The sequence below is a fragment of the Symphalangus syndactylus genome, chromosome 13 (genome assembly GCF_028878055.3).
Source record: "Symphalangus syndactylus isolate Jambi chromosome 13, NHGRI_mSymSyn1-v2.1_pri, whole genome shotgun sequence".
In the NCBI taxonomy this organism is placed as follows: Eukaryota; Metazoa; Chordata; class Mammalia; order Primates; family Hylobatidae; genus Symphalangus; species Symphalangus syndactylus.
The window spans coordinates 71,411,017-71,436,214 of record NC_072435.2 but is presented as its reverse complement, the minus strand read 5'-3'; the positions used below and the strand labels follow the sequence as shown (position 1 = coordinate 71,436,214).

At 36.1% G+C, this 25,198-nt stretch overlaps 1 protein-coding gene and 1 pseudogene across 11 annotated transcripts in view; one reads left to right on the top strand and one right to left on the bottom strand.

The window, feature by feature from the left end:
• Window positions 1-25,198, top strand: part of NAP1L1 (nucleosome assembly protein 1 like 1) — a 37,764-nt gene that overhangs the window by 6,579 nt on the left and 5,987 nt on the right. For 4 of the 11 annotated variants that reach the window (XM_055240093.2, XM_055240094.2, XM_055240095.2 and 1 more), the window contains 8 exons: window positions 4,725-4,761; window positions 9,958-10,043; window positions 11,461-11,563; window positions 18,645-18,786; window positions 19,054-19,134; window positions 22,741-22,869; window positions 23,807-23,878; window positions 24,926-25,065. In XM_055240093.2, coding sequence (XP_055096068.1) covers window positions 4,725-4,761; window positions 9,958-10,043; window positions 11,461-11,563; window positions 18,645-18,786; window positions 19,054-19,134; window positions 22,741-22,869; window positions 23,807-23,878; window positions 24,926-25,065 — 790 coding nt within the window. The remainder of the gene's footprint in view (window positions 1-4,724; window positions 4,762-9,957; window positions 10,044-11,460; window positions 11,564-18,644; window positions 18,787-19,053; window positions 19,135-22,740; window positions 22,870-23,806; window positions 23,879-24,925; window positions 25,066-25,198) is intronic. The other 7 variants (XM_063615097.1, XM_055240096.2, XM_063615100.1 and 4 more) reach the window with 2 other exon arrangements.
• On the bottom strand, window positions 20,596-21,465 carry LOC129461179 (density-regulated protein-like; annotated as a pseudogene).

The window sequence follows — 25,198 nt, the reverse complement described above, 5'->3', positions numbered from 1 at the left end:
GAAGTTAATCTACCTTTTCTGTGTGTGCTTTTGAGATGAATTTGTTTTTGCTATCTTGCCTTTTTACTGATGTATCCCGAGCTGGATAAATAAACTATATATATATGGATTCTTTATTTTATGGTTTTGATTTGTAGGGCTACTTGAATCTGTGGATTGATGTCTTTCATCACTTAAGGAAATGGAAAATTATTGCATATTAACTTCTTCAAATATTCTGTCCTGCTCCTAGAATTTGTATGAAGTCTTTATTAGGCTTTGTTGGATCCTAACATGTCTTTTCATTTCAGTATTTTCAGTCCTTTAGATTCTGTGGCTCTGCCATATTTTGAAAGTTTTCTTCTGGGCTTCATTTCAGCTTAGTTAATTCTCTCTTCAGCTGTGTATCTTACTCTTAAGCCAGCCCATTTAGTTTGGTTCCAATTATTCTTATTTCTAGAAGTTCTAGTTTTCCAAATTTTGTTATATCACGTTTAATAGGTGACTTCCTTGCAGACAGTGTATTTTCAAACTTAGATCAAAGACAACCAGGCTTACTATGTCTGTAGGTATATATTTGTTTATAGTCTGACAATTTTTAAGTCTTTGTGTAGGATTGATTTCTGTTATATTTTCTGTTTCTCCTGTTGGCTGTGAAAATTACTTGTATGAATTTTTTAAGGTCTAGAAGGAAGCTTTCATTTAAATTTGGATATGCAGGTGTCTGAATATACTAGGGACAGATCATTTTAAGTACATAGCTTGGGGTTTGGAGGGCAATACAGATGAGGTAAATTTGGGCTGTTTGTCCAGGAGAATGAATTTATTCTTGAGGATATAGCATTTTGGGGTTCCTGCTTAATTTGGGAGGGTTGCCATAAAGATAGCCACCGTGGACAGGCCCAGAATTTTAACTTTGGTTAAAACCAAAGTTCACATTGCTGATAATTGGCAGTTGACCTCAGTGCAAAAGTGCCTTCCTTCTGCTTCCTGTTTTGCCGTCAGTTTTGGTCTGGTAATTCCTTACTATCTTGTTAGCATTTCAGTGCTTTTTTTTTTAACAAAATGTTTTTGTTATAAAATGTCTATACTTTTAATTCTTTTTTTGTTTTTTTGAGACAGGGTCTCGCTGTCACCCAAGCTGGAGTGCAGTGGTGTGATCTTGGCTCACTGCAGCCTCCTCCTCTGGGTTCAAGCAATTCTGGCTAATTTTTTGTATTTTAGTAGAGTCTGAGTTTCACCATGTTGCCCAGGCTGGTCTCGAACTCCTAAGCTCAGGCAATTCACCTGCCTTGGCCTTTCAAAGTGCTAGATTACAGACGTGAGCCACTGCGTCCGGCCATATTTTTCATTGGTAGAATTGATCTGCATAATCTAGTTTGTCACTTTCAGGAATGAAAGTTTTTACAGAGATCTTGGAATGCAATTTAATGTCTAACAAATAAGATTCTCACTGATTTTATTTAATGTCAAACTGCAGTAAAAAATTAATACAGGTATTAACCTAAACTTGTGTTTCTCCTTGTGGTCTACCTGAGAACCACCTCACAGAAGCTGTTTCTTGTTTTGAATGCAGATTTTTGGCTCCCACTTCCTCAGATGTTTTTCTGCTTTATATAGATGATGAAATAGAGCCAGAAGTTGTTTGTCTTAGTTTGTAGATAGCTACAAAGTTGATGTCAGCCCAAATGATCTGACTACAACTGACTAGAAAATTAGGTTGATCTTACAACCAAGAAATACAATGTAGCCAGAATGGGCAGGTTAGAGCAGCCTTCTCTGGAGGAGTAAATGCCTCCTGTTAATGTTCTGTAAATGTTCTGTCTTGGGTCCTCTTTACTAAAGATTATTTCATTTTAAGAACTTAAACTATAAATATAATGCTGCAAATGGACATTGAGGTTAGCAGTGTAGCCATTCTGTGAACACATTAAAATGTTATAAAAATTTAAATTTGGAAGTTTTGGGTTTTGTTTCTATTTTTGACAATTGCTGGGTTTAGTAAACACTATATATTAAACCTAGCAAATTTCAGAATAAATTTGTGTATTGGAAATTATTATATAAATCTGTGTATTGGAAAACCAAATACAGTCATGCACCACATAAATACTTAGCCATTATATTAAAGTTGCCTATGGTATTCAGTACAGTCACATGCTGTATACGTGTGTAGCCTGGGAGCAATAGTCTATATCATAGCCTAGGTGCGTAGTAGGCTATACCATCTAGGTTTGTGTAAGTATACTCTGATGTTTGTACAACAATAAAATCACCCAAAGACACATTTCTCAGAACATATAATCCACACATGACTGTAATGGTGAATGGGAAATTAGTTCTCATTACCCCTAGTCCCTTCTTTCTCATTAGGTTACTCTGGTTAGGTTTTTGGTGTATGTTTTCAGAAAGGGTTTATTTATATTAAAGTATGTGCGTATATGAGTGGATATATATAGATATAGATATAGATATTTTTTCCATATCCAGAGGGGATTTTGGCATACATGGTATACCTTGCTTTGGTGTTCCTTCATATCAACTCAGATCTGTTTCATTTGTGACTGCAAAGCATTCCATTTTTGCATATTCCATTATAGTACTAAGTTTATAATAAGCTTTGTGTGCTACCCCAAAGAAGGCAACGCTATGATTGGCACGATCAGATTTAATTCTTGTAATCATGAATCTTGTCAGTTGGGAGAGACAGACCATAGGTCACACTAATTTATAATTACAGACTGAGACATCTTATGGTGGAAAGAAAGAAAGCTTTATAGGAGTGTGTGTACAACCAAGAAATCTTACTTAACCAGAATGTGCAGGTTGGAGAAAGCATCTCTGGGGAGTGAAACTTTGAACTGAGAGCCAAAGGATGTACAGGACTTGTTCAGAGCTGTGGAAGAAACTTCTAGGTGAACATGGAAAGCAAAGGCATTAGATTCTTTATAATTTTTTCATGGTGGAGCTCATAAGTGAATAAATCTGGAGATGGACATGTTTTTTTAAATTTTTATGTTTTTAAGAGACAGCGTCTCATTGTGTTGCCAAGGCTTGTCTTGAACTCCTGGCCTCAAGCGGTCTTTCTGCATCGGCCTCCCAAAGTGCTGGGATTGCAGGTGTGAGCCATGATGCATGGCTGAGATGGACATGTTTAAGGCTTTTGATATTCCTATTGTCAGGTTGCTCTCCAGAAAAGATACAGGAACACTAGCCAGAAATAAGGATGCATGTGCACCACAGGTTTCCCTGTATTAAAAGGAAATTATTGATGATGTGATAGACAAACTGGAATCCTACTTGGATTTCTTTGATGTCAGAGTTCAGTGTTTTTCTTATTTTTGATTAATATTCATAATTGCTAAGCACTTTGTAAATGCTGACTCATTACCCAGCATCACTAGAAAAATTCATCAGTGCTATTAGGAATTATTTATAACAAATAGAAAATATTTACAGAGTTAGATACATTAGGAAGAATAATTTTCTTTATAATTACTCTAAAGGATAGATACTAGGTCAGTAATAATGTTTCCCCCAAATATTAGCACTTAACTGCTAAAATCAGAATCTTTTCCATTTGTAGCTCTTTGTTCATAGGCATAATACGTTGCTATGAAAGTAAACACGTGCAAGGTTTTGAGGATTAAATATGTATTAAGATTTTAATTTTTACCAGATAACTTGATTGTATTTATTTATTATTTTTTTTAGAGATAGGGTCTTGCTGTATTTCCCAGGCAGGCCTTGAACTCCTGTGCTCAAAAGATCTTCCTGTCTCTTGGTCAGCTGGGACTACAGGCTGGTGCCACTGTGCCTGGCTAAGATAAACTTGATTTTAACATGGATTCTATCTAAACTTGGTTTCGTTTTTTTGGTAATCTGTAGATTACCTGTGGCATTCTACCATTTTTTTTCTGCCTGAATATAACAATCTACTTTAAGATTTGTTTTTCTAAAAGCAGTATTCTCCAGGTTCATACTAATCTTTTAGTGAGAAGGAACTTAGGATATCCTCTGGTCAGTCTTAACAGTAAACTTACTGAGGTCTGGTAACTACAAGTCTTGACAATGTCCCCAGCATATCTAGGGGAAGCTGGAGGTTGGTGGTTGTCATTTATCTAACATGAGGTACATGTACATTTGGAGAGACAGGGAAGGCTTACCTGACATTAAGATTGGGACCTAGAGCTTTTGAAATAGTCTAAATGGCTATTTGATCCAGGGATTAAGTCTTTTAAAAAGATATCCAGAGGACATAGTGAGTACAGTAGGCATCAGATTTTGGTTTTCTTAAACATGAATTACATAAAAGTGAATATTGCTAAATACGAAATGGATTTAAGATGCTAAGTAGTCTAAAAATTTAAGCAAAAATTGACCTGTCTTGATTGTTGAGAGAATTTGAATGAAGATCCTTTTGTACTGTTCCTTTCCTATGATTCTAGCAATTGTTTTGTTTTTAACCAATGGTGCTATTATCATAGTCTTTATACAACAGATTCTAAAAGCTTAGTGGTAACTTTTTTGTTTTAAGTAATATCCTCTGAAAAATTATTTTTGGTACTAGTAAGAATTTGCATGTTCCATGAGTTTTTCTTCTTAACACTGATAGTAATTTTAAAGGAAATAGACATTTCTTGGGATAGTTTTCAGCATGGTATTGATTTAAAGGGTTTTGGTTTCATATTTTTTTTTTTTAATAAATCATATACTTTTTTTAACATTGATGTTTCTCTCCATAGATATTTGGAGTTCTTACAACATGGCAGACATTGACAAGTAAGTGGCAGAGAGTTGGTTCTTTTTCAGAGATTTGGCATCACTTTGTACTCTGTTCTTAACAGCAAGTAGTATGAATTACGTATTATGAAAATGTAGTTACTAATGCTTAGTACCTACTTTTACAAAAGTCTAGTGCAGTGTATTCAAGATAAAATATAGAATGTTATGATCATTAGTATATTTATGATCATGTATTTGAAACCATCATATATACTAAACCATTTGTCACTGTTTTTAAGAAAGTGCTGAGCATAATGGATTATAAATACTTGCAGAATTCATTTTTATTGTATATATTTCCCAAAGATTTACTGCTTGCATTGTAATGTACCAAACACCCAAAATGTGTATAAAATGTATTTATATAGAGAGCCTAAGGAATATTCAGATAAGTTAAAAATAGAACATTACTATCAGAAGACTTGTGTGCTCCTTCTCAATTGCACCTTTCCCTTGCAGACATATAAGTGCTATCCTGGCTTTTGCTAATTCCTTTCTTTGCTTTCCTTTAGAGCTTTACCACCTATAAATAATCAGTGTTTAATTTTGAAAATTTGAATAGTGATCACAAAATTAGCTGTGTAAAGCAACTTTGCCACTGTTAATTGAAGGCTGTAAGATAGGATAACAAGGAAGAAAGACTATCTGGGTCATAGTCTGGCCTCAGGTTTCCTGAGGCTTTATAAAGACTTACTGTGGAGAAGTATTGGGCAAGGTTATGTGTCCTGGGAAGTATAGGTTTAATCAAATTGGCATATGGCAGGATTCTAATGTGGATGGATGTTTTATAGAAACAGGGTCAGGAAGAATGGGATGAGGTACACAGTGTTTATTGCATGTAATTTTACAGTAGCCCGTGTTAAAATAGAGCACTTGGGAGTGAGGGGATTCTAAATTATTTTCCATAGCTGTTGTAGGCATCAGCGAATGATAGTGGGAGGGCTGGAAACTTCAGTACAAGATCAACACATAGAAGTACAAATAAAAATTTGGGCTATTCTTACGCATTCTGTCTTCAGCATTAAAAAAAAAACAGAAGAGTGGAAACGGCATTTTTAGTAATAATGGTTCTCAAAGTGATTGTCTCCTGTGTCACACCTGTAATTTGGATTGCTTAACCTTGGTGACATGGCTGTCATTGGATCTATTTTACTATCTTCCTGAGGTTTCACCTTGTTTCTCCTCTTGGGTTTGTTGTTTGCCATATCTCACATTGCTTTCTCGGTTTGTTAGTACCTTCTTGGAAGAGTACAAGGGAGCTAAATTATTTTAAGACATGTTATGACTGAAAACGGCTATTCTACCTTTATGCCGGATAGTTTGTTTGGGTGTAGGATAGTAAGATGGGATTCGTTTTTCTTCAGAATTTTGAAGGCATTGCTCCATTGTCACCTTGCTTCCGGTGTTGCTGTGTTGAAGTTCAGAGTCGTTGTAATTAACCATTTGTGTGTGATAATTAAGAAATATATACATTTACACTATATATACATTTCTGGAACCTATTCTGGCTTCAGAGTTCTGAAATTTTCACATTATTGTTTTTTTCTCTTGATGTTACATATTCAGTGGTGGTGGACCCTTTCAGTGCAGCAATTCAGTGGCTTTTAGTTCAGGGATATTCTTGATTGAACTTTGTGATTGCCTTGTTTGTTTTCTCTTTCTGGAGCTACTATTAGATGTTGTGTGTTGCGTTGTTCTCATGATCTTTTGCCCTATTTTCCGTCTTTCTCTCTTTGCTCTTCTTTCTGGGCACAACTGAAGACTTTCAGCTTGTGTTGAGTTTTAAAATTTCTGTTGTTTTAGTTTCCAAGACCTGCTTTGGTCTTCCTGTTTTGTTTTGTTTTTTTTTTTTGTTTGTTTTTTTTTTTTTTAATAGCATCCTGTTCTTGTTTCATTGATGATAATGTCTTTTCTCTGGATGTTTCTTCCATCTTTATAGTCCATTTGCTCTTACATTTTCTTTCCCTCATTTGTTTTGGTCTCAATCTAAGATGCTTTCCTCAAATATAAATCAATACTTGGTTGGCTGCTCATTAAGATTGGATTGGGTGGGGTGTAGAGACAATTCAGACATGTTTAAAAAAGAAAATTGATTGGAAAATTTGAGCGTTGGAGTGGAGAGTCTTGTTAATTTGGGATTTCAGTGTAGGGTCACCAGAGTGGGCATTTGTTAGAAACCCCAGTGTTAGAATGGTTATTTTTTTTTCTGGGCTAGTCAGATTCATCGTTGAACAGTGTCTGGGTAAAGATCTGGCTTCTGGTGTTCCTCTAAATGTAGAGGAGGCTCTACATTTAGCATTCTAATGTGTACATAGTCCTATATCTTTGATACTGTTGACTGTGTCTGTTGTCTTCCAGTCCAAGTTCTGAATTTTACGCTTTCCTGAGAAGAAACTGAATATTTCTGCTAGTGTAGAGAAGATCTAATGATTTAACTGCTTATCAGTTTTTACTTTCTTGTTTTAGCGACCTTCTCTCCTGTCCCACCCCTTGCCCTAGTTCTAGAAATGTACCTGGTACCACCAGTTCTTATCCTTTTGAAGACTGTGATTGGGCTGCTTCTCAGCTTTCCCCACTGCTAATCTTAAATTTCAGTTCTCTCAGTGAAATTATCACATGTCTGGTTTCCAGCTTCCAAAATGTTGCTGCCCTTGTTTTCTTTGATTTCAGTGTTAGCCTGCTAACAAAACAAAACAAAAAAACCCTTTATCATAATTTTAGTGGAGATTTTAGAAGGATTAAGATCAAACGAGTTTGTGGCATCTGCCATCTTAACTTTGCAACTCTCATTTTAAACTTTAAAAAGAGTAAATTGGTTGTGACAGCTTGATTTCCCCCTTCCTTATTATTTAATTTTGGATGCCTGTTAGCCCTGGGAGGGTGGAAGTCACAGGGGATTCTTGTGCTTGAAAACCAGAGTCAGTAAACCTTTCTCTGTAAAAGGCTTGGTGGTAAACATTTTCAGCATTTTGGGCCACATACAATTCTCTAACTGCAGTTGGCCCTCTGTGTCTGTGGGTTCAGCATCCATGAGTTTGCATCTATGAATTCAACCAACTGCAGATGGAAAATACTAGGGTAAAAAACAATAAAATATAACAGCACAATAATAAATACAAATAAGCAGTAGAACATAACAACTATTGTTTGTTTTCTTTTTAATAGAGAATTCTTACTGTGTTGCTCAGGCTGGTCTTGAATCCTGGCCTCCAGTGATCCACTTGCCTTGGCTCCCAGAATGTTGGGATTGTAGGCATGAGCCACTTTGGCCCAGCATAATACAACTATTTACATAACGTTTACGTGGTATATAGTATTATTATAAGTAATCTAGAGGTGATTTAAAGTATGCAGGAGGATGTGCATAGGTTAGTTGCAATTACTATGCCATTTTATATAAGGGACTTGAACATCCCAGGATTTTGGTAGGGAGGTTTCCTGGAACCAGTCCACCATAGAGTCTGAGGGATGACTGTACTCAATTCTGCTGATGTAGTGTGAAAGCAGACAATACATAAATGTAGTGCATCTGTGTTCCAATAAAATTTTATTTACAATAATAGGGTGGGCTGGATTTGGCCACATGGGCATAGTGTGTGGACAGCTGTTTTAAAGCCTTTGGATATAGATGTTCAATAAATGATTAAAGACACTAAAGGAGGAGTTGCTCCAGTTATCTGTAACCAGTGACCCCTAAGTGTGTATGCTTATCAAACACTTAAAGTTTATACAAAATCAAAGTTCTTCCAGAAATAGGCTGGGCGTGGTGGCTCATGCCTATAATCCCAGGACTTTGGAAGGCGGACGTGGGAGGATCACCTGAGGCCAGGAGTTTGAGACCAGCCCAGCCAACATGGTGTAACCCTGTCTCTACTAAAAATACAAAAATTAGCTGGGTGCAGTGGCGCACTCCTGTAGTCCCAGCTATTCAGGAGGCTGAGGCACGAGAATTGCTTGAGCTTGGGGGGCAGAGGGTGCAGTGAGCCGAGATTGTGCCATTGCACTCCAGGCAGCCTGGGTGACAGAGCAAGACTCCGTCTCCAGAAAAAAAAAAAAAAAAAAAAAAAAAAGCTTTCAGAAATATGTATCATTTCTGAAGACTGAATTATGCTGGCAGAGTACAGTTGATTTTTTTCTGTACTTGTATGAAAATTAAGTCATTATTTGTCCCTATGGAAAATTAATTTTTCAAATGCTGTTTAGACACAAAAGCAACTACATATCTAACCAAATGTTAAAATAAAAAATTTACATAGGAATTGTACAATGACGTTTTATATTGACTTAGGAATCCTTATTTTCCTTTCTAATGCTAGATGTAATCTCATGTTCAAAAATTAGATTTTTTGGTGATTTTTTTTTTAAGATGAAATGGGAAGGATGCTATCTTATTACTTTTTAACCTTCTCTTTGAATGGTGCTATCATCTTGGCTTTGTTCTAAACAAGAGCTAGACTCAGAAGTCTTCACCTTATTCTTTCTCACCTCCACTGTGAAGTAAAGAAAAGGAAACTCCAAAGATAGTATAGGCTGGTATAGTTGCTCCACAGCCATAAGGGATCCAGGACTCTTCTGTTTTCCTAACTCCTTTTTCTTTAGCTGGTGGCTTTCATTCTCTAGGATGCCTCCTGGTCCAGTGTGGCTGCTGGAGCTTGAGCCATCACATTCATATTCTAAGTGGGAGGGGGAGAGGGATTAAGATAAAGGCTTCCCAGCTATCTACCATCCTGTTAAGGATACTTCCTCAAAGAAATACAGCACTTCTGCTTTTTTATCTTGCTGTCAAAATAGTCTAGCTAAAGGTAGGCTAGGAAATGTAGACTTTTAGGTTGGTGTGTTGCCATCTCATATAACATGAGAATGTTGTTACTAAGAAGGAAAAGTAAAATCAGTAGATATTTGGTTGAATGCACATACTTGTTGACATCACATTCCCCAAAAGCCTGCAAAACCAATTTTATAAAGCTTCAAAAGTATAAACTTTACGTTTGACCAGATGCTTTTAATGAAAGTTTAAGCACTTCCAGTTTGTACTTGTTTACATATGAAATTAGAAAACGGAATTACCTTTTGAATTTCCTATTTCATGTCTTTGAAAGAGATACTAATTTTGAAAATGAATTTTAAGTTTTTCTGTAATTTTTTTTGGTAATTGGTACATTTGAACCTCGGTGTGATACTATGATATTATAGCAAAGAACAGTCTGAACTTGATCAAGATTTGGATGATGTTGAAGAAGTAGAAGAAGAGGAAACTGGTGAAGAAACAAAAATCAAAGGTATTACTTTAAATTACTTCAGGAGCCAGTGATTGCTGGCGCATGTCTACTAGAGGGTAGTTATAAGTACCAGTCTTTTTTTTGGACCCTTGCTCATCGTCCCATTTATCTACTGGTCCATACCACTAGTAACTGTGTGTGTGTGTGTGTGTGTGTGTGAAGGGGGGGTAGGTATAGATACAGCAACCCAATTAGAAGTCATTGTTTGCATCCTGCACTGTTGGAGTGACTTGGTGTACTTGTGTCAAACAGCTGCCCATGGTTCTGTCTGAATTTAGAAATGTTACAGGTTGTGATGTGGTGCTTATAACACTATGTTTAGTGTTTAATATATAGAGAACATGTAGTGTGTGTCTTTTTAAAAATCACTCCTTCAAGCAGAAGAGCCATTTATTAAATGTAGGTAATATTCACAATTTATTTTAGCAGATACTTTTTAAAAGGAGTGGTGGTGGGGGATTGTACTGCTTAGGGTATGTCTTATAGATCTGGGCCAAGAATATTAAGGTACCAGATGACTCAGCTTTTCATTTTTAAGCCAGATGGAAATTAATTGTGAAAAGACTTCAGAACTTGTATTAATAGCTTCAGCTTTTGTTTCGTAACATTTTCTTAACAGATACAGAACTGTATCCTCAGTGACCAATATTGATATTTAAAAATCTATACTGGTTATCCTGACTGTGTGTACATCATCCAATAATTGAATTATTATCAGAAGTAAATTGACCTCAAAAAAAATAATTGGGAAAATTAAGTTTATGGCACTTTGTGTAATAACTGTATTGATGATGAAGAGAAGATTAGTAACGTAATTTGTTTTGTATAAGTCTAGTGCATATTTGGATTGAGTATGTTTTTAAAAAGCCATTGATAACCACATTTTGTTTGGCTTCAATTAGAACCTTTGACTCTCCCAACTATTAACTTTATTCATACACATAGAAATACATTACACAAGCATCAAACATAAACATTCAGATCACTCACTTCACCTTTCTCCTGGGCCTAAAACTGTCAGTATATTTGCAGTTTTCTGATATGTCTTGTCTGCATTCAGAGGACTGTCAAGAGTCATAGATAGGCATGTGAATGAAGCTTTGAGCTTCCTAAAATGCAAGGTGGGTGAAACACAAGATACCAGGAAGAGAAAGGATATTATTCATATAGTTGTGGCAATGGCCTTGAGAAATATCTTGACTAGAGATAGATTAGGAATCTGAATTATTCCTGAACATTGGGTCTTCCTAGTGTATTCTCTTTAGCTTGCCCTGCCCGTCTCTACTCATTAGATATACCAGCAATTTATGGGCCAGTTAGGAAAACTTCATGAGATTGGATTGTCCTATTAAAAAAGCATAATACATTTTCATAAAATCCTTCTTTCGATGCCCTTTTTTTTTTTTTTTTTTTAAAGCACGTCAGCTAACTGTTCAGATGATGCAAAATCCTCAGATTCTTGCAGCCCTTCAAGAAAGACTTGATGGTCTGGTAGAAACACCAACAGGATACATTGAAAGGTACAACTTTTCCATAGTCCTTATTTATCTTTCTATAATCAACGTTGCAGGCGTAACTATTTTTAAGACCATCTAGGATTTAGATATGCAGTAGTGGAAACCTGTTGTCTGTTAGTATCCAGTATAGGATTATTGGAAGTTTAAAATTGTGCTTACTACCACCTGTTTACATTGGTCTTTTAAAGTTTATTTATTTTGGTTCAAGTTTATAGGAAGTATACTGATCTTAAGCATTTCAGAGATTTGTTTAGAGGTATGTTAGAAATGCACAGAATTAGAAATACAGATTTCTTATTTCACTGACGACATAAATCATTATTAACAGCATGAATATCTTACTTAGCTTACACATTTAAAAAACTTTTTTTTGATTTTAAGATCCATTCAGTTACTGCCTATATGTTAATTATAGTTAGTAGCTTCTAAATGTTGCCTAGTTCTCTGTGGTGTGTGTTCGCTGTGTTTTATTATCTGCTTTTCCTATGATGGACTCCTTTATCAACACAAATTCTATTGTGATAGACATCTTTGTACATGTCCTGTAAAGGAACTGTGTGAAAATTTCTTTGAGATGTGTGCTCAGCAGTGGGATTGCCACTTACATAGAGTATGCAAGCCTTTAAGTATTAAACTTCTAGCATGATTTCCAGAAATACTGTACTCAATGCAAGAAGATGGATTCATCTTCATGTCTGCCAACAATTGGCACCATCCAGCTTCATAGTGTTTTTGTTTTTATTTTTAAATCAGTCTAAGAGGTGTGGACTCATTTTGTCTTATTTGTATTTTATGATTTCTAATGAGTTTTTAGCTTTTCTTCATAATTCTTGAACCTTTTTCGTTGCCCATTGGTACCCTTTTTCCATTTTCTTGTTGGGATTGCAATTTTTTTTTAATGCTTTGCAAAAGTCTTTGTATTCCAAATGTTATTCCCTTGTCAGTTTTTAGACATTCTAAATAATGTGTTATTTCTACTAATTTATCCATGGAGTCATCTGGTAAACAGTTAAGTTTTATTTTAGTAAAATATTTTGCCCTAGGGCTTGTGCTTTTGAAACTTTTTAAGAAGTCTTTCCTGGTTTCTGCTACATTTCGTATTGAATAGTTTTACCTTTTACATTTAGGTCTTAAATCCCTTTAGAGTCTACCTTTGTATTTGTTGCACGTAGGCTTCTAGTTCCTTTTTTTTCTGCCTCATTTTTTAATGAGCTAGGTTTATTTATTTATTTATTTATTTATTTATTTAGGGTCCTCCTCCAGTGAGATGAGCTAGTTTTTTTTTTTTTTTTTTTTTAACACTATTCACTAATCAATCCAATCTTCCCCCATTTAGGTGTACCGCCTACCTTCATTGCATATCAAGTTGTAAACACGTGTGTTTGTCTTTGAGCAGCACTTTTCTGTTTTATTGGTCTTTGTCTCTTGTCATTGTCACACTTAATTACTATGACTTTTTAGTTGTCTTAATATTTGGCAGGGCAGGTTGCATCCTTTCGTACTTCTCCCCTAAACACAATCATCCACATTTTTGACGGTTAAGTTTATCAGGGTTGTCAACAAGCAAAAAAAAACCTTAAAACGTTGATAGGAATTATATTGCATTTGTAGATTTACAGAATTATATCCTTTAATATTGTCTCATCCACATACTTCTAATTATTCAGGTCACATTCTGTGTCTTTAGTTTCAAAGTTATCCTCATGGAGTCTGTTGGTTAAGTTAATTTCTGTATATTTTGTGTGGCTGTTGTGAATAGCATCTTTTTTGTATTTTCTGTTTGGCTGTTCTTGATTTACAGAGGGTTGCTGTGTTTTTTTTTTTAAGTTGCTCTTGTATCCAGTAACTTTGCTAAATTTATTGTAGTAATGTGTTCTGTTTTGCCCCCCAGTCACAAGATTTTATCTGCAAATAATGGCAGTTTTAGCTCTGTTCTTCCACATTACATTATACCACATACTTTTCTTTACAACATTACCAGGACTTTCACTACTGTGTTAAACATTAGTATTCTTTGTCTTATTTCTATTCATACTGGGAATGAATATAAAATCTCCATTAAATTCAGGCCTATTCACTGTTTTTAAATCTGACCTTTTTTTTTTTTTTTTTAACTGTATCAATTAAGATGCTCTATTGAAGTTTTCCCTTCAATATATTAAGTAAATAGTAAATACATGTTTTGGAAATACTTATTTTGGTTATCAAACTAGCCTTGCATTCCTGTAGTAAATTGAATCATGATGTGTTATTGTTACATTGTTGAGTAATTGAATTTTACAGTTCTTACTTGTTAGTGAAATGAGCTTGTGTTGTGTGCATGCATGTATGTATGTGTATAAAGAAAGTTTCAGGAAGTGGTATATTTAACTGGTTTTTGGAGTCAAGATTTCAATTGCCTGAGGAATGGAGCTGCTTTTTTAATATTTCCTGTTTCCTGAAACAACTTGTATAAGATAGGAATTAGCTGTTCTTAGGGTAGAACTCTTCTAAAAATTTACTTTGTGCCTTTGGAGTTTGGGAAGTAGAGGTCCAGGGGAGTTTTGGAGAATTTTTTTTTTTTTTTACAGACTAATTTATTCAAGTTCTCTCATCAGTTTTGGAGTTTCATATTTTAAACATGTACACATTTAGGTTTAAAATTGATTAGTACATAGTTTACAATAGTTTTAAAAATCTGGTTTTCATATTCTGTATTTTGCATCTTAATTCTGCTAGTTGTCTTGATCTTATTAAGTTTTTAGAATATTAATTTTGCTTTTGGTTTTCCATTTCCATACTCTCTTTTGTTATTGCTGCTGTCTGATTTCCGGCATTAATGTTATTTCTTTTTTAGGTTTGCTCTATGTTACTCTTTCCAGTTTTTTAAATTGAATGCTTAATTCATTTGATTTTTGTTTTTTAATTTGTGTTTTTTATGGCCTTAATACTCTTACTTTTGTAAAAGTTGAGTGTGAAGATCTGTATGCTGAAATTAATAGATCAAGCTTATTGTATTGTTCAGCTTCTCTTTGTTTCTGCTTATTGGTTGTCTGTTTGACCTGACAGTTTTTTTCTGTCATTTGTAGACTGAAATATTTTGAAGCCATATTAGGTGTATGATATTTGTGATGAACATTTCTTGTTCTCGTTTCATTTTACTGATATGTGTCTTCCATTGTGTTTTATAATGTTTTTGGGGGGTCATAATTTTTATTTGTCTGATACTACAATAACGACCCCCCGCTTTTATGACAAGGCCTCACTCTGTGATCCACATTAGAGTACAGTGGCACACTCATGGCTCACTGTGATCCTCCCACCTCAGCCTCCCAAGTAGCTGGGACCCACAGGTACATATCATCATGCCTGGCTATTATTTTTGTAGAGATGGGGTCTCCCTATGTTGCCCAGACTGGTCTCGAACTCTTGGGCCCACCTTGGTCTTCCAAAGTGCTGGGAACACAGGCTTAAGCCATCACCCCCAGCCTCTTTTTTTTTTTTTTTTTTTTTTTAACTTTTAACCTAGTATGTCTTTTTTCATCTTTGTGTCTTCCTCTAGTATCAGTGTTTGCTGCTTTTATTTTTTGGATACAGTGTCTCGCTTTGTCATCCAGGCTGGAGTGCCATGGCACAATGACGGCTCACTGCAGCCTCATCCTTGGGCTCAAGCAATTCTCCTGCCTCAGCCTCCCAAGTAGCTGGAACTATAGGCACGCACAACCATGCCTGGCTAATTTTTGTATTTTTGTAGAGATGGGGTTTTGCCATGTTGCCCGGGCTGGTCTTGAACTCCTGAGTTAAAGTGATTCACCTGCCTTGGCTTCCCAGAGTGCTGGGATTACAGGCATGAGCCACCACACTCGGCCTCAATGTTTGCTTCTTTATTATTAGTAAGTCTAACTTTGCATTTCTTAAAAGTTGTATTGTTTTTGGATTTATTGCTGCCATCTTTCTCTGTTTTTTAATTTATTTTACTTTGGGTCTTTCTTCCTTCTTTTCTGCTTCCCACTGGATAGATCAAGTCGTCTTCTGGTTCCAAAGTTAATGTATTGATTTTTGTTACTATGGTAGTGGCTTATAACCTAATATCTAAGTTTGTTTACCCCTGTTGATTTCTTAAATTTACCAATATTTGTATTGTTTATAAATGTGCTTTCTCTGGCCCTCTATTTTTCCCTTCAAGGCAAGAAATTTACCAAGATATTTGACCACACCCATACCTTAAATAGAATCTGCTGGATTTTTTAAAAAATTTCCTCAAAAGTTGCTTTTAGTAATATGTAGTGAGTATCTGTGGCAAACCTGAAGCCTGGTATACCTGATATAATTTTTGTCTTGCTTTTATATCTGAAAAATAGTTTGGCTATGAAATAATAAATTCAGAGTTCTTAAAAACTACAATTTATTTTTTTCTTTATTTCGGTGTTTCTTTTAATGCCTGTTGTCAGTCTGATTCCTTTTTCTTTGTAGGTTATTCTTTCTCACTGGACACCTTTAGAATTTTCTTTTGTCTTTTTATTCATAAATCTCATTAACATGTCTAGGAAGCAGAGTAAGGATTTTTATATTGCTTTAATGCTGAGAAATGTATCATTCTCATATGTTAAGAGATCGTACCCCTTCTCTGTCAGCTGTTGCTACTTTTGTCATCCATATCTCAGAGCTTTTCTATTTTCCATCTGTCTTCCATGCTGCCTTCTGGTAGAACTTTTCAACATCATGGACTTTATCTTCAGTTGAATCTATCCTGTTTCTCTTATTTGTTGCCTATTTTAGTTATTGTATTTTTCATACTTAACATTCCCACTCTTGTAGATTTCTTGGTCTTGTTGCATGTTGTTAATCTTCCTCATCTCTAAGTATATTTACATTCTTGTTTAAATTCTCTAATTATGCTGCTTCAGATGATAATCATTTCACTCTAATTGTCCCCTTGAAGTGTCTAGTTATTCTTTGAGCTCCAGCACATTAGGCAATACCAGTTACCCTAATAATGAATATTTGGGGAGAAATGAAGGTCTGTGACAAGGAGAAGGGTGCAGGGTGAGCCTAAGTAGTAGAGCACTAGTTGCCTTAGACTGAAAGTTTTCTGCCAGTCCAGGCAATTTTTATGGTGTGCTTTGTAGGGTGGGGGACTAGTCTCCTTTGGTTGTCAATTCATTATTCCTAGATTGGATCAAATACATGTTTGAAGGCTTTGAACCAGTGCAGCTTTCATCAACCCTGGCATTGGGCTCTTGGAAGGGTGAAGATGACAGACAATGATTGTTGCAAGGCAGGAGCAGAACTTAAAAAGCTTTCTTGCGAAATTGCTATCTTCCAGCCTGTCTGCACTGCTACCTACTGTGGCCGTTCCCTCCCTAAGTTGTTGGTTACCCTGTACAGTTAAACACAACCTCCAGTCTTACCTGAAATTGCTTATGGTGTGTGTGTGCCTCAGCAGTTGCTTCATTCTTGTTCTAAAGTTTCTGGGATTAGCTTTTTGGGGGAGCAAGAAAAGCCAGAAGCCCATGCTAGTTTACCACCTTGGCAGAATAGTGCTTTTTACTTAAAATTAACAGAAATAGAAAGTTGGTATCTTCAAGTATTTGTTTTTTATTTCTAATAATCTTAAGTAAGCTGGTGGCTAAGTAAGTGAATTATTTGATTTACAAAAGTTTGTGGCAGGAAAGTTTAACCTGGATTTTGTATCTGTTGCACAGATTCCCTGAAGTTATTTAAATGTTAAGTGTGAACATTTATTGTTAGACAGGTTTAATCATTCTTTAGGAGACTCATAACCTAGTGTGTATAACCTTTTAAAAATCAGTGCCCCCTGTTCACATTAGCAGACATGGAATCAACCTAAATGCCCATCAATGACAGATCTGGTACAGAAAATGTATACACCACATAATACTGTGCAGCCATACAAAGAACGAGATCATGTCTTGTGTGGGAACATGGATGGAGCTAGAGGCTATTATCCTTAGCAAAGTAACACATGAACAGAGAACCAAATATCGCACGTTCCCACTTACAAGTAGGAGCTAAATGATGAGAACTCATGAACACAAAGAAGGAAACAACAGACACTGGGGTTACTTGAGGGTGGAGTGTGAGAGGAGGGAGAGGAGCAGAAAATTAACTATTGGGTACTGGGCTTAATACTTGGGTGATAAAATAATCTGTATAGCAAACCTTCACATATACCCCTAAACCTAAAATAAAATTTTAACAAAATAGTGCTTCACAGTTCATTGTATGGTGTATGAATTTTATCTCATCAAAGCTGTTATTTATTTTTGAGACAGGGTCTCATTCTGTCAGCCAGGCTGGAGTGCAGTGGTGGTGCAATCTTGCTGAATTGAGCCTCGACATCCCAGGCTCAGGTGATGCTCTCATCTTAGCCTTCCAAGTGACTGGGACCACAGGCATGCACCACCACACCCAGCTAATTTTTGTATTTTTTGTAAAAATAGGGTTTTGCCATGTTGCCCAGGCTGGTCTTGAGCTTTTGGGCTAAAGCAATCCACCCGCCTCGGCTTCCCAAGGTGCTGGGACTACAGTTGTGAGCCATAGCACCTGGCCTAACACTGTTATTTTAAAAATCCATGTCTCCTCTTTATAGTATGTTACACTCGTATTTAATAATGTAATGACTAATTCCTAATTAAATATGGAGACTAAAATAAAATAATGGTGTGTGGAATCTTGTCTTTTTTCCTGATATGCATATGCTCCCCTCCTTTTTCCTAATAACTTGTATAGGTGAGATATATGTAAAAGAAAAATCCAAGTAATCATTGTTCTCAGAATTAAGATGGTCTGTCCATGACTTCAGCAATGACAAGTCCAACACTTAACTTGGGTAAAGATTTAGGATTGACAATATGATTTACATTTTGTTTATCAATTTACCTTGTTACATTTCTACTTTTGAAATATAGCCAGTGGGTCAATATATTTATATCTATTTGATTTTTATTTACTTTGAATCTACCTTTTGCTTCAGATAAAAAACCTGTCATTCACTAACTCCAATGCTTCAGTTTCAGTATGACAAAAGAAGTGTGACTTCCATTTTACTATGATGCTATATAACTGATTTCTAACCTTTCAGCCTGCCTAGGGTAGTTAAAAGACGAGTGAATGCTCTCAAAAACCTGCAAGTTAAATGTGCACAGATAGAAGCCAAATTCTATGAGGAAGTTCACGATCTTGAAAGGAAGTATGCTGTTCTCTATCAGCCTCTGTTTGATAAGGTAATGCTTTCTCCTACTTTGTTTAATTTATCTAACATTCTAGAAGACGAATTCTGGAAATATAAGCAGACTTGGAAGAGGTTAGTCTTTAGAATTCTCACTGAAATTGTTATTAGTGGCAGCACTTGGAGGAACTATCAGTAATAGCAGTTAAAGTTGTGGTATGCATTTGTTAAATTTCTAAGACTTCTTAGTGAGAAACTACTGGTTTTAGCTTGGATGCCAGTGTTTTTATACAGCCTTTTTTTTTTTTTTAAATCATTTTAGCGATTTGAGATTATTAATGCAATTTATGAACCCACGGAAGAAGAATGTGAATGGAAACCAGATGAAGAAGATGAGATTTCGGTTAGTACCAACTTTATTTTAGTATGTTTTTTAGATGATAAAATCTTAGGACTTGTCAGAAATGTTAGCATATAGTGATGGAGTACAATATTATATAACCAGTTGTATTTTTTTCATTTTTTAATTTTACATCTTTATTACATGTTTTTCTAATACTTTATTTTTAAAAAACAGTCATTCAAGATTGTAATTTGCATGGCAATAAGCAGTGGTTTCATGGGTTCTAAGTTTCTTAAGTGTCCACAGCAGTTTAAAACACCACAAGTCTTATTTTCAATTTGTAGCACCTGACTTAAAGTTTAAATTCATCTAATGCATCATTAAAACTGTCATTTTCTTTTGTGAAAAGACATACTTCAATTGCTATTTCCAGGACTATATATTGAACATGGGTGTACATTATTTTTAATTGGTTAGCAGAATTTTACTCATGTAATTTATATCCAGAATAAGAACCTCTAGCATCTCTGAATGGCCTTCTACTCAGAACGATGATGATAAATGTCTAAAATGTATCTGGGGTGCCCCCACTTGACATTACCAAACATGTTTCCAAATAATCTTAGAAAATATGATTCTTTAAACATATGCATACCGCACAGTGCACCATCACTTCCTTAACCATTTTCCAATTGTTCCATTTATAACATTTGCAATTTTTTATTATAAATCATATTGTGATGAATACTTTCATCCATAAGTTTTATTGCAAGGCTTATTGTTTCTTCTAATGTCTTCTAATTTTGAAGAAGTGGCTTACTGGTTCAAACAGTGCACATACATGGTTTTAAGGCTTTTAGTATACTTTACCAAATAATCTCCAGAATATCTCGAACAACTCCTACCAGCAGTATGTTATTGTGCCCATAGGGTGGACTTCATAACAACCAAGCAAATTAAACTACAGATCTATTAGATTCTCACCCATCTCAAAACTATCACATCAAAGAAGCAAGGAGACATATTATTGGTGAGGAAGCGAAATTCAAATTCTCTTAAAAAGATCACTCAGCATTAGATGAGTTAAATAATCAACAAAAATGCTCACCACAAAAACTCTACTGGGTTTTTCAAAAAATAAAAAGAGAGAAAGAGAAAGGCCAGGCGCGGTGGCTCATGCCTGTAATCCCAGCACTTTGGGAGGCTGAGGTGGGCCAATCACGAAGTCAGGAGTTTGAGACCAGCCTGGCCAACATGGTGAAATCCCGTCTCTACTAAAAATTCAAAATATTAGCTGGGCGTGGAGGCGGGTGCCTCTAATCCCACCTACTCGGGAGGCTGAGGCAGGAGAATCACTTGAATCCGGGAGGCTGAGGTTGCAGTGAGCCGAGATCGCGCCACTGCACTCCAGCCCAGGCGACAGTGTGAGACTCCGTCTCAAAAAAAAAAAAGTACCAAATGACCAAAATTTTTTATTTGACTAAATTCTATTCATGTATGAGCGTGACAGTCTCTCCTGTTTATTTGACTTTGGCAATAAAAAAAATAAGCAGCCTTGTACAGAACAGTGAAAATGCCAAGAACGAGGGCAGTCTACAGTTCTACTGTAGAATATATGTATATATGTAAAGGCCTCTCTCCCTTTGGCCATATCAACTGTCAGTTCAGGCCATTAACTACAGACAAATTTTCAAATTCACTTCTTCTCCAAGATCTTCGAAGCTGTCATCATCTACTTCTGGCTATTTTTCCTGAATGACCTCAATTATGTCATCTGTAAAGTCTCCTTGAATGATAATTTCATCCTCGTCTGTTACTGAGGCACCACAGGAGAATTTTTGAGCAAAAAATCTTTGTGTGATTTAAGATCAATTTCAAAAGTTACAAGGCTTACAAGTCTTGTCACATATTTCTTCTTTGCTCTGGGAATTTTGGCTATAGTAACCTTTTGTGGTACCGTCTTTGTTTTTTGTTTTATTTGACCCCTTCCACCTCTCTTCTGTTTTTTCTTCTCCTCCTCTTCCCCTGCTGTTCCTTGACCCTGACAAATTCCAGCTTCTTGTTTGGGTGAATTTTCCATAGTAAGTTTTGCAAATTCATTTGGAAAATTATTCTCTAATCATTGTCTACATTTAGCAACATCAGGCATATATATTCACAGTACTCTGTTGGTAATGAACAGACTCCACAATAAAGGACTCAAAGTGGGTAATCAGCATCTAACTTGGCACTGTTCCTTGGGTCTCCTTTGCAGTCAGCCCCGCTGGATTCAGAAATGTCAGCAGCCATTTCACAAACCCAGGCGGTTGCACAGGCCCCGCCAGCTCCGCTCCTGCCACTATTGCCAGCTGAACTGACAAATGCAACTCGTTTCCTCGGCCAGGGCCTCCCTAGAGCATCAGTTGTATTTTTATACCTAGGAAATATTTTTCCTTTTTGTAAGAATGATAATGCAGATGAGCTGTTATTCAACCTGGCATCACCATCTGTACTCAAAAAGTCATTATTTCCTTACATTTTATAGTTTTTTTGTTTAAAAGACAGGGACTTGCTCTGTTGCCCAGGCAGGAGTGCACTGGCATGATCTTGGCTTACTGCAGCTCATTCCTGGGCCCAAGCTATTCTCCCATCTCAGCCTCTCAAGTTGCTAGGACTATCTGAAGCTACCATGCCCGGCTTAATCTACATTTTTTTGTAGAGGCAGAGTCTTCTTGCCTAGGCTGGTCTTGGACTCCTGGCTTCAAGCAATCTTTGCACCTCAGCCTCCCAAACTGTTAGGATTATGGGCTTGAACCATTGAGCCACTGTGCCCAGCCTATTTTTATAGTTTTTTTGAGTCTTTGTTGCCCAGGCTGGAGTACAGTCTCGGCTCATTGCAACCTCCACCTCCTGGGTTCAAGCAATTCTTCTGCCTCCTCCTCCCAGTAACTGGATGACAGGCGTGCGCCACCATGCCTGACTGATTTTTTGTACTTTTAATAGAGATGGAGTTTCATCATGTTGGCCAGGCTGGTCTCCAACTCCTGACCTTAAGTGATCCGCCCACCCTCAGCTTCCCAAAGTGCTGGGATTACAAGCGTGAGCCACTGCACCTGGCTTACAGTTTTTAGTTTGTAGATTCATTATAACTTTTTTTTTTTTGAACTTCATGATAGGCTGAGGATTGTTGCCATTTTCAAGTGAAGACATGGAGGCTTCTAAGTGACTTGCCCACAATGAATAATGGCAGAGCTGTGACACACATTCAGTGCTGTGTTAAGTGATCCACCTCTCTAGCATTGCTATTTTATGTTGTTTGGTAAAGAGAATATAATGTTTTGATTAAGAACACCATGGGGTGAGGCATTGGACCAAGTTAGTATTTCTGTTGCTTTTCTTGTTTGTTATGCTTAAGTCTTCATTTTTAATTAGTTTTTAAGTTTTTTTTTTTTTTTACTAAAATGGTTTTTCCTACACATCTTGGTCACCTTAGTGGTTCTCTTTGGAGGGGTGTGGTAGCAGTAATTTTGATGGGATTAAGGTTTGTTATGGGCAATGGCGGTGTTTACACAGACTAGAACTTTGAAGGTAGTATCTGGTGACTGTGCTTTTTGGTTTTTATACCTTTGCTACTTTATCATGAGGTCTAATCTATGTATTAAATAATGTTTGCTGTCACTTATCAAGGAGGAATTGAAAGAAAAGGCCAAGATTGAAGATGAGAAAAAGGATGAAGAAAAAGAGGATCCCAAAGGAATTCCTGAATTTTGGTTAACTGTTTTTAAGAATGTTGACTTGCTCAGTGATATGGTTCAGGTAATTTTATTCATAAACATATCATTTACTTAGAAGGGTAAACCTTTGAAGTTTAAATGGCTGTGATCACTGTTCTCTTCAGTGTTGATCTTTTTAGAATGATTGCTTACTTTTGAAATAACTAATATCTGTAGAAGGGAAATTACAGCTTTGATTAATGTAATCAAATAAATTACAGTTTATTTTAAAAAATGAGATAATAGTCCCATTGATAATTGCTCATTACCGACTGGTGTTTTCTCATAACCCTGTGCCTTTTGTCTTTACATACTTAGTATGGAAGTATGATGGGAAAGTTAATCTCATAGCTGCAATTATGCAATTCCCTTAACTCTTCCAGGAGAAATTTGCATTTTAAAAGAATACCATAAAGATGTTAAACTCATTCACAATGGTTACATTCTCTAGCAAACGATAACAGTTGTCACCTTTGGGAAACTGCCTCAAGCATTTCTTGAGTGAGCCTCTACCATCTACATTGTAGTAGTACATGTTGCCCTGTCTTGTCATTGTTGGAAGTTACATGTGAAAAAGAAATGATCTCCACACAATTACTGCTTATTACAATTCTACTTTAGCAAAGTGGAAAAGGAACGACCAGGAGGAAGGGGACAAGCAGCTGGAAAAGGCAGCGATTACAATCAGGAAACATTTTTAAAGTAGATATGCCTTATTTAGACTTGATTTTGAATTTTTCAACCTATATAATGATTTAGTTGTCTATTTGGACACTTTTTCTCTACCAGTGGCAGTAGAACTACAGTATAAATTAGCTTTAGTATAAGCCATAACCTGGAGAATAAGTCTTAAGGTTCATAACTGCTATACAAAACTACTTTAAAATATATTATATCTCAGTCAGCTGATGTCTGTGTAGTAACAGAACACAGTCCTCGAATGCCATGTTATTCATTTTTATTATTTTTTTAATTTGAAGGAACATGATGAACCTATTCTGAAGCACTTGAAAGATATTAAAGTGAAGTTCTCAGATGCTGGCCAGCCTATGGTAAAAGAACTTTGAAATATTTATAATTTTGTAACATGCTTACAGGTAGATAAATAGAAGCTTTTAAAAAGATAACATTCAAGGGTAAGGTTGGTACTCTTTGTTATAGTGAATAAATATTTGGATGCTGCTAATTGTGAGGCAGTATTTATTCCTTTTCCTCCTTCTGAACATATACTGTGTTTGAAACACAGATAATCCTTGTTCCTGGATAAGTGGATAAAAATAATGCTAAGGGAACATGAATAAGTACTTTTTCTGCATTAAAAGGCATGAGCTTGGGAATTACACAAAACTGATGTTAGAGGATGCCCGCTCCCTAATAAGGAAAGATCAGCCAACAAGCTGTCCACCAAACCACCAGTATTAATGTCAACTAAGAGCAAAACTACTAAGAATATAGGCTGTAGATGCTTAAGGTTGGGCTTTTTCTGTGTCAAGTTCACGTTTAGTCTACTATTTAAAAGTCTGATTCCTCTGGTAGTTGGAGAGTAAGGGAGACAACATGGTCACTTTATTCAGGTATGCCTTGCCTGTCGTGTAAACATGTTAATTATTTAATAGTTGTAAATTGAAACTAAGTTTTATTCAGTTCAATTTGTACCTCATTCTGATTTTAACGTAATTTTTTTGATTTTAACATAATTTGGGGCTCATCTGACAGTCTGTCCCATTCTTAAATATTTCATGGCTGGGTGCGGTGGCTCACGCCTGTAATCCCAGCACTTTGGGAGGCCGAGGTGGGTGGATCACTTGGTCCGGAGTTCAAGACCAGCCTGTCTGACATGGTGAAACCCTGTCTGTACTAAAAATACAAAAATTAACTGGGTGTGGTGGCACACACCTATAATCCCAGATAATTGGCAGGCTGGGGCACCAGAATCACTTGAATCTGGGAGGCAAAGGTTGCAGTGAGCTGATATTGTGCCCCTGCACTCCGGCCTGGGCAACAATGCAAGACTCAGTCTCAAAAAGAAGACTGTATTTCAGAGTAGAAAAAATGTGTGAGGTAGGTATTTAACTGATTTTTATGCTTCCTCTCCCCAGAGTTTTGTCTTAGAATTTCACTTTGAACCCAATGAATATTTTACAAATGAAGTGCTGACAAAGACATACAGGATGAGGTCAGAACCAGATGATTCTGATCCCTTTTCTTTTGATGGACCAGAAATTATGGGTTGTACAGGGTGAGTTTAATTTTACTACCTTAACAAAATGTTTTTTCTGTTTTTGTTATACTTGATTTGTATACTCGGTTATTTTCAGTTTCATATGTACATAGTCTGTCTCTGAACATTTTGGTAATATGTTTTCTGAAAA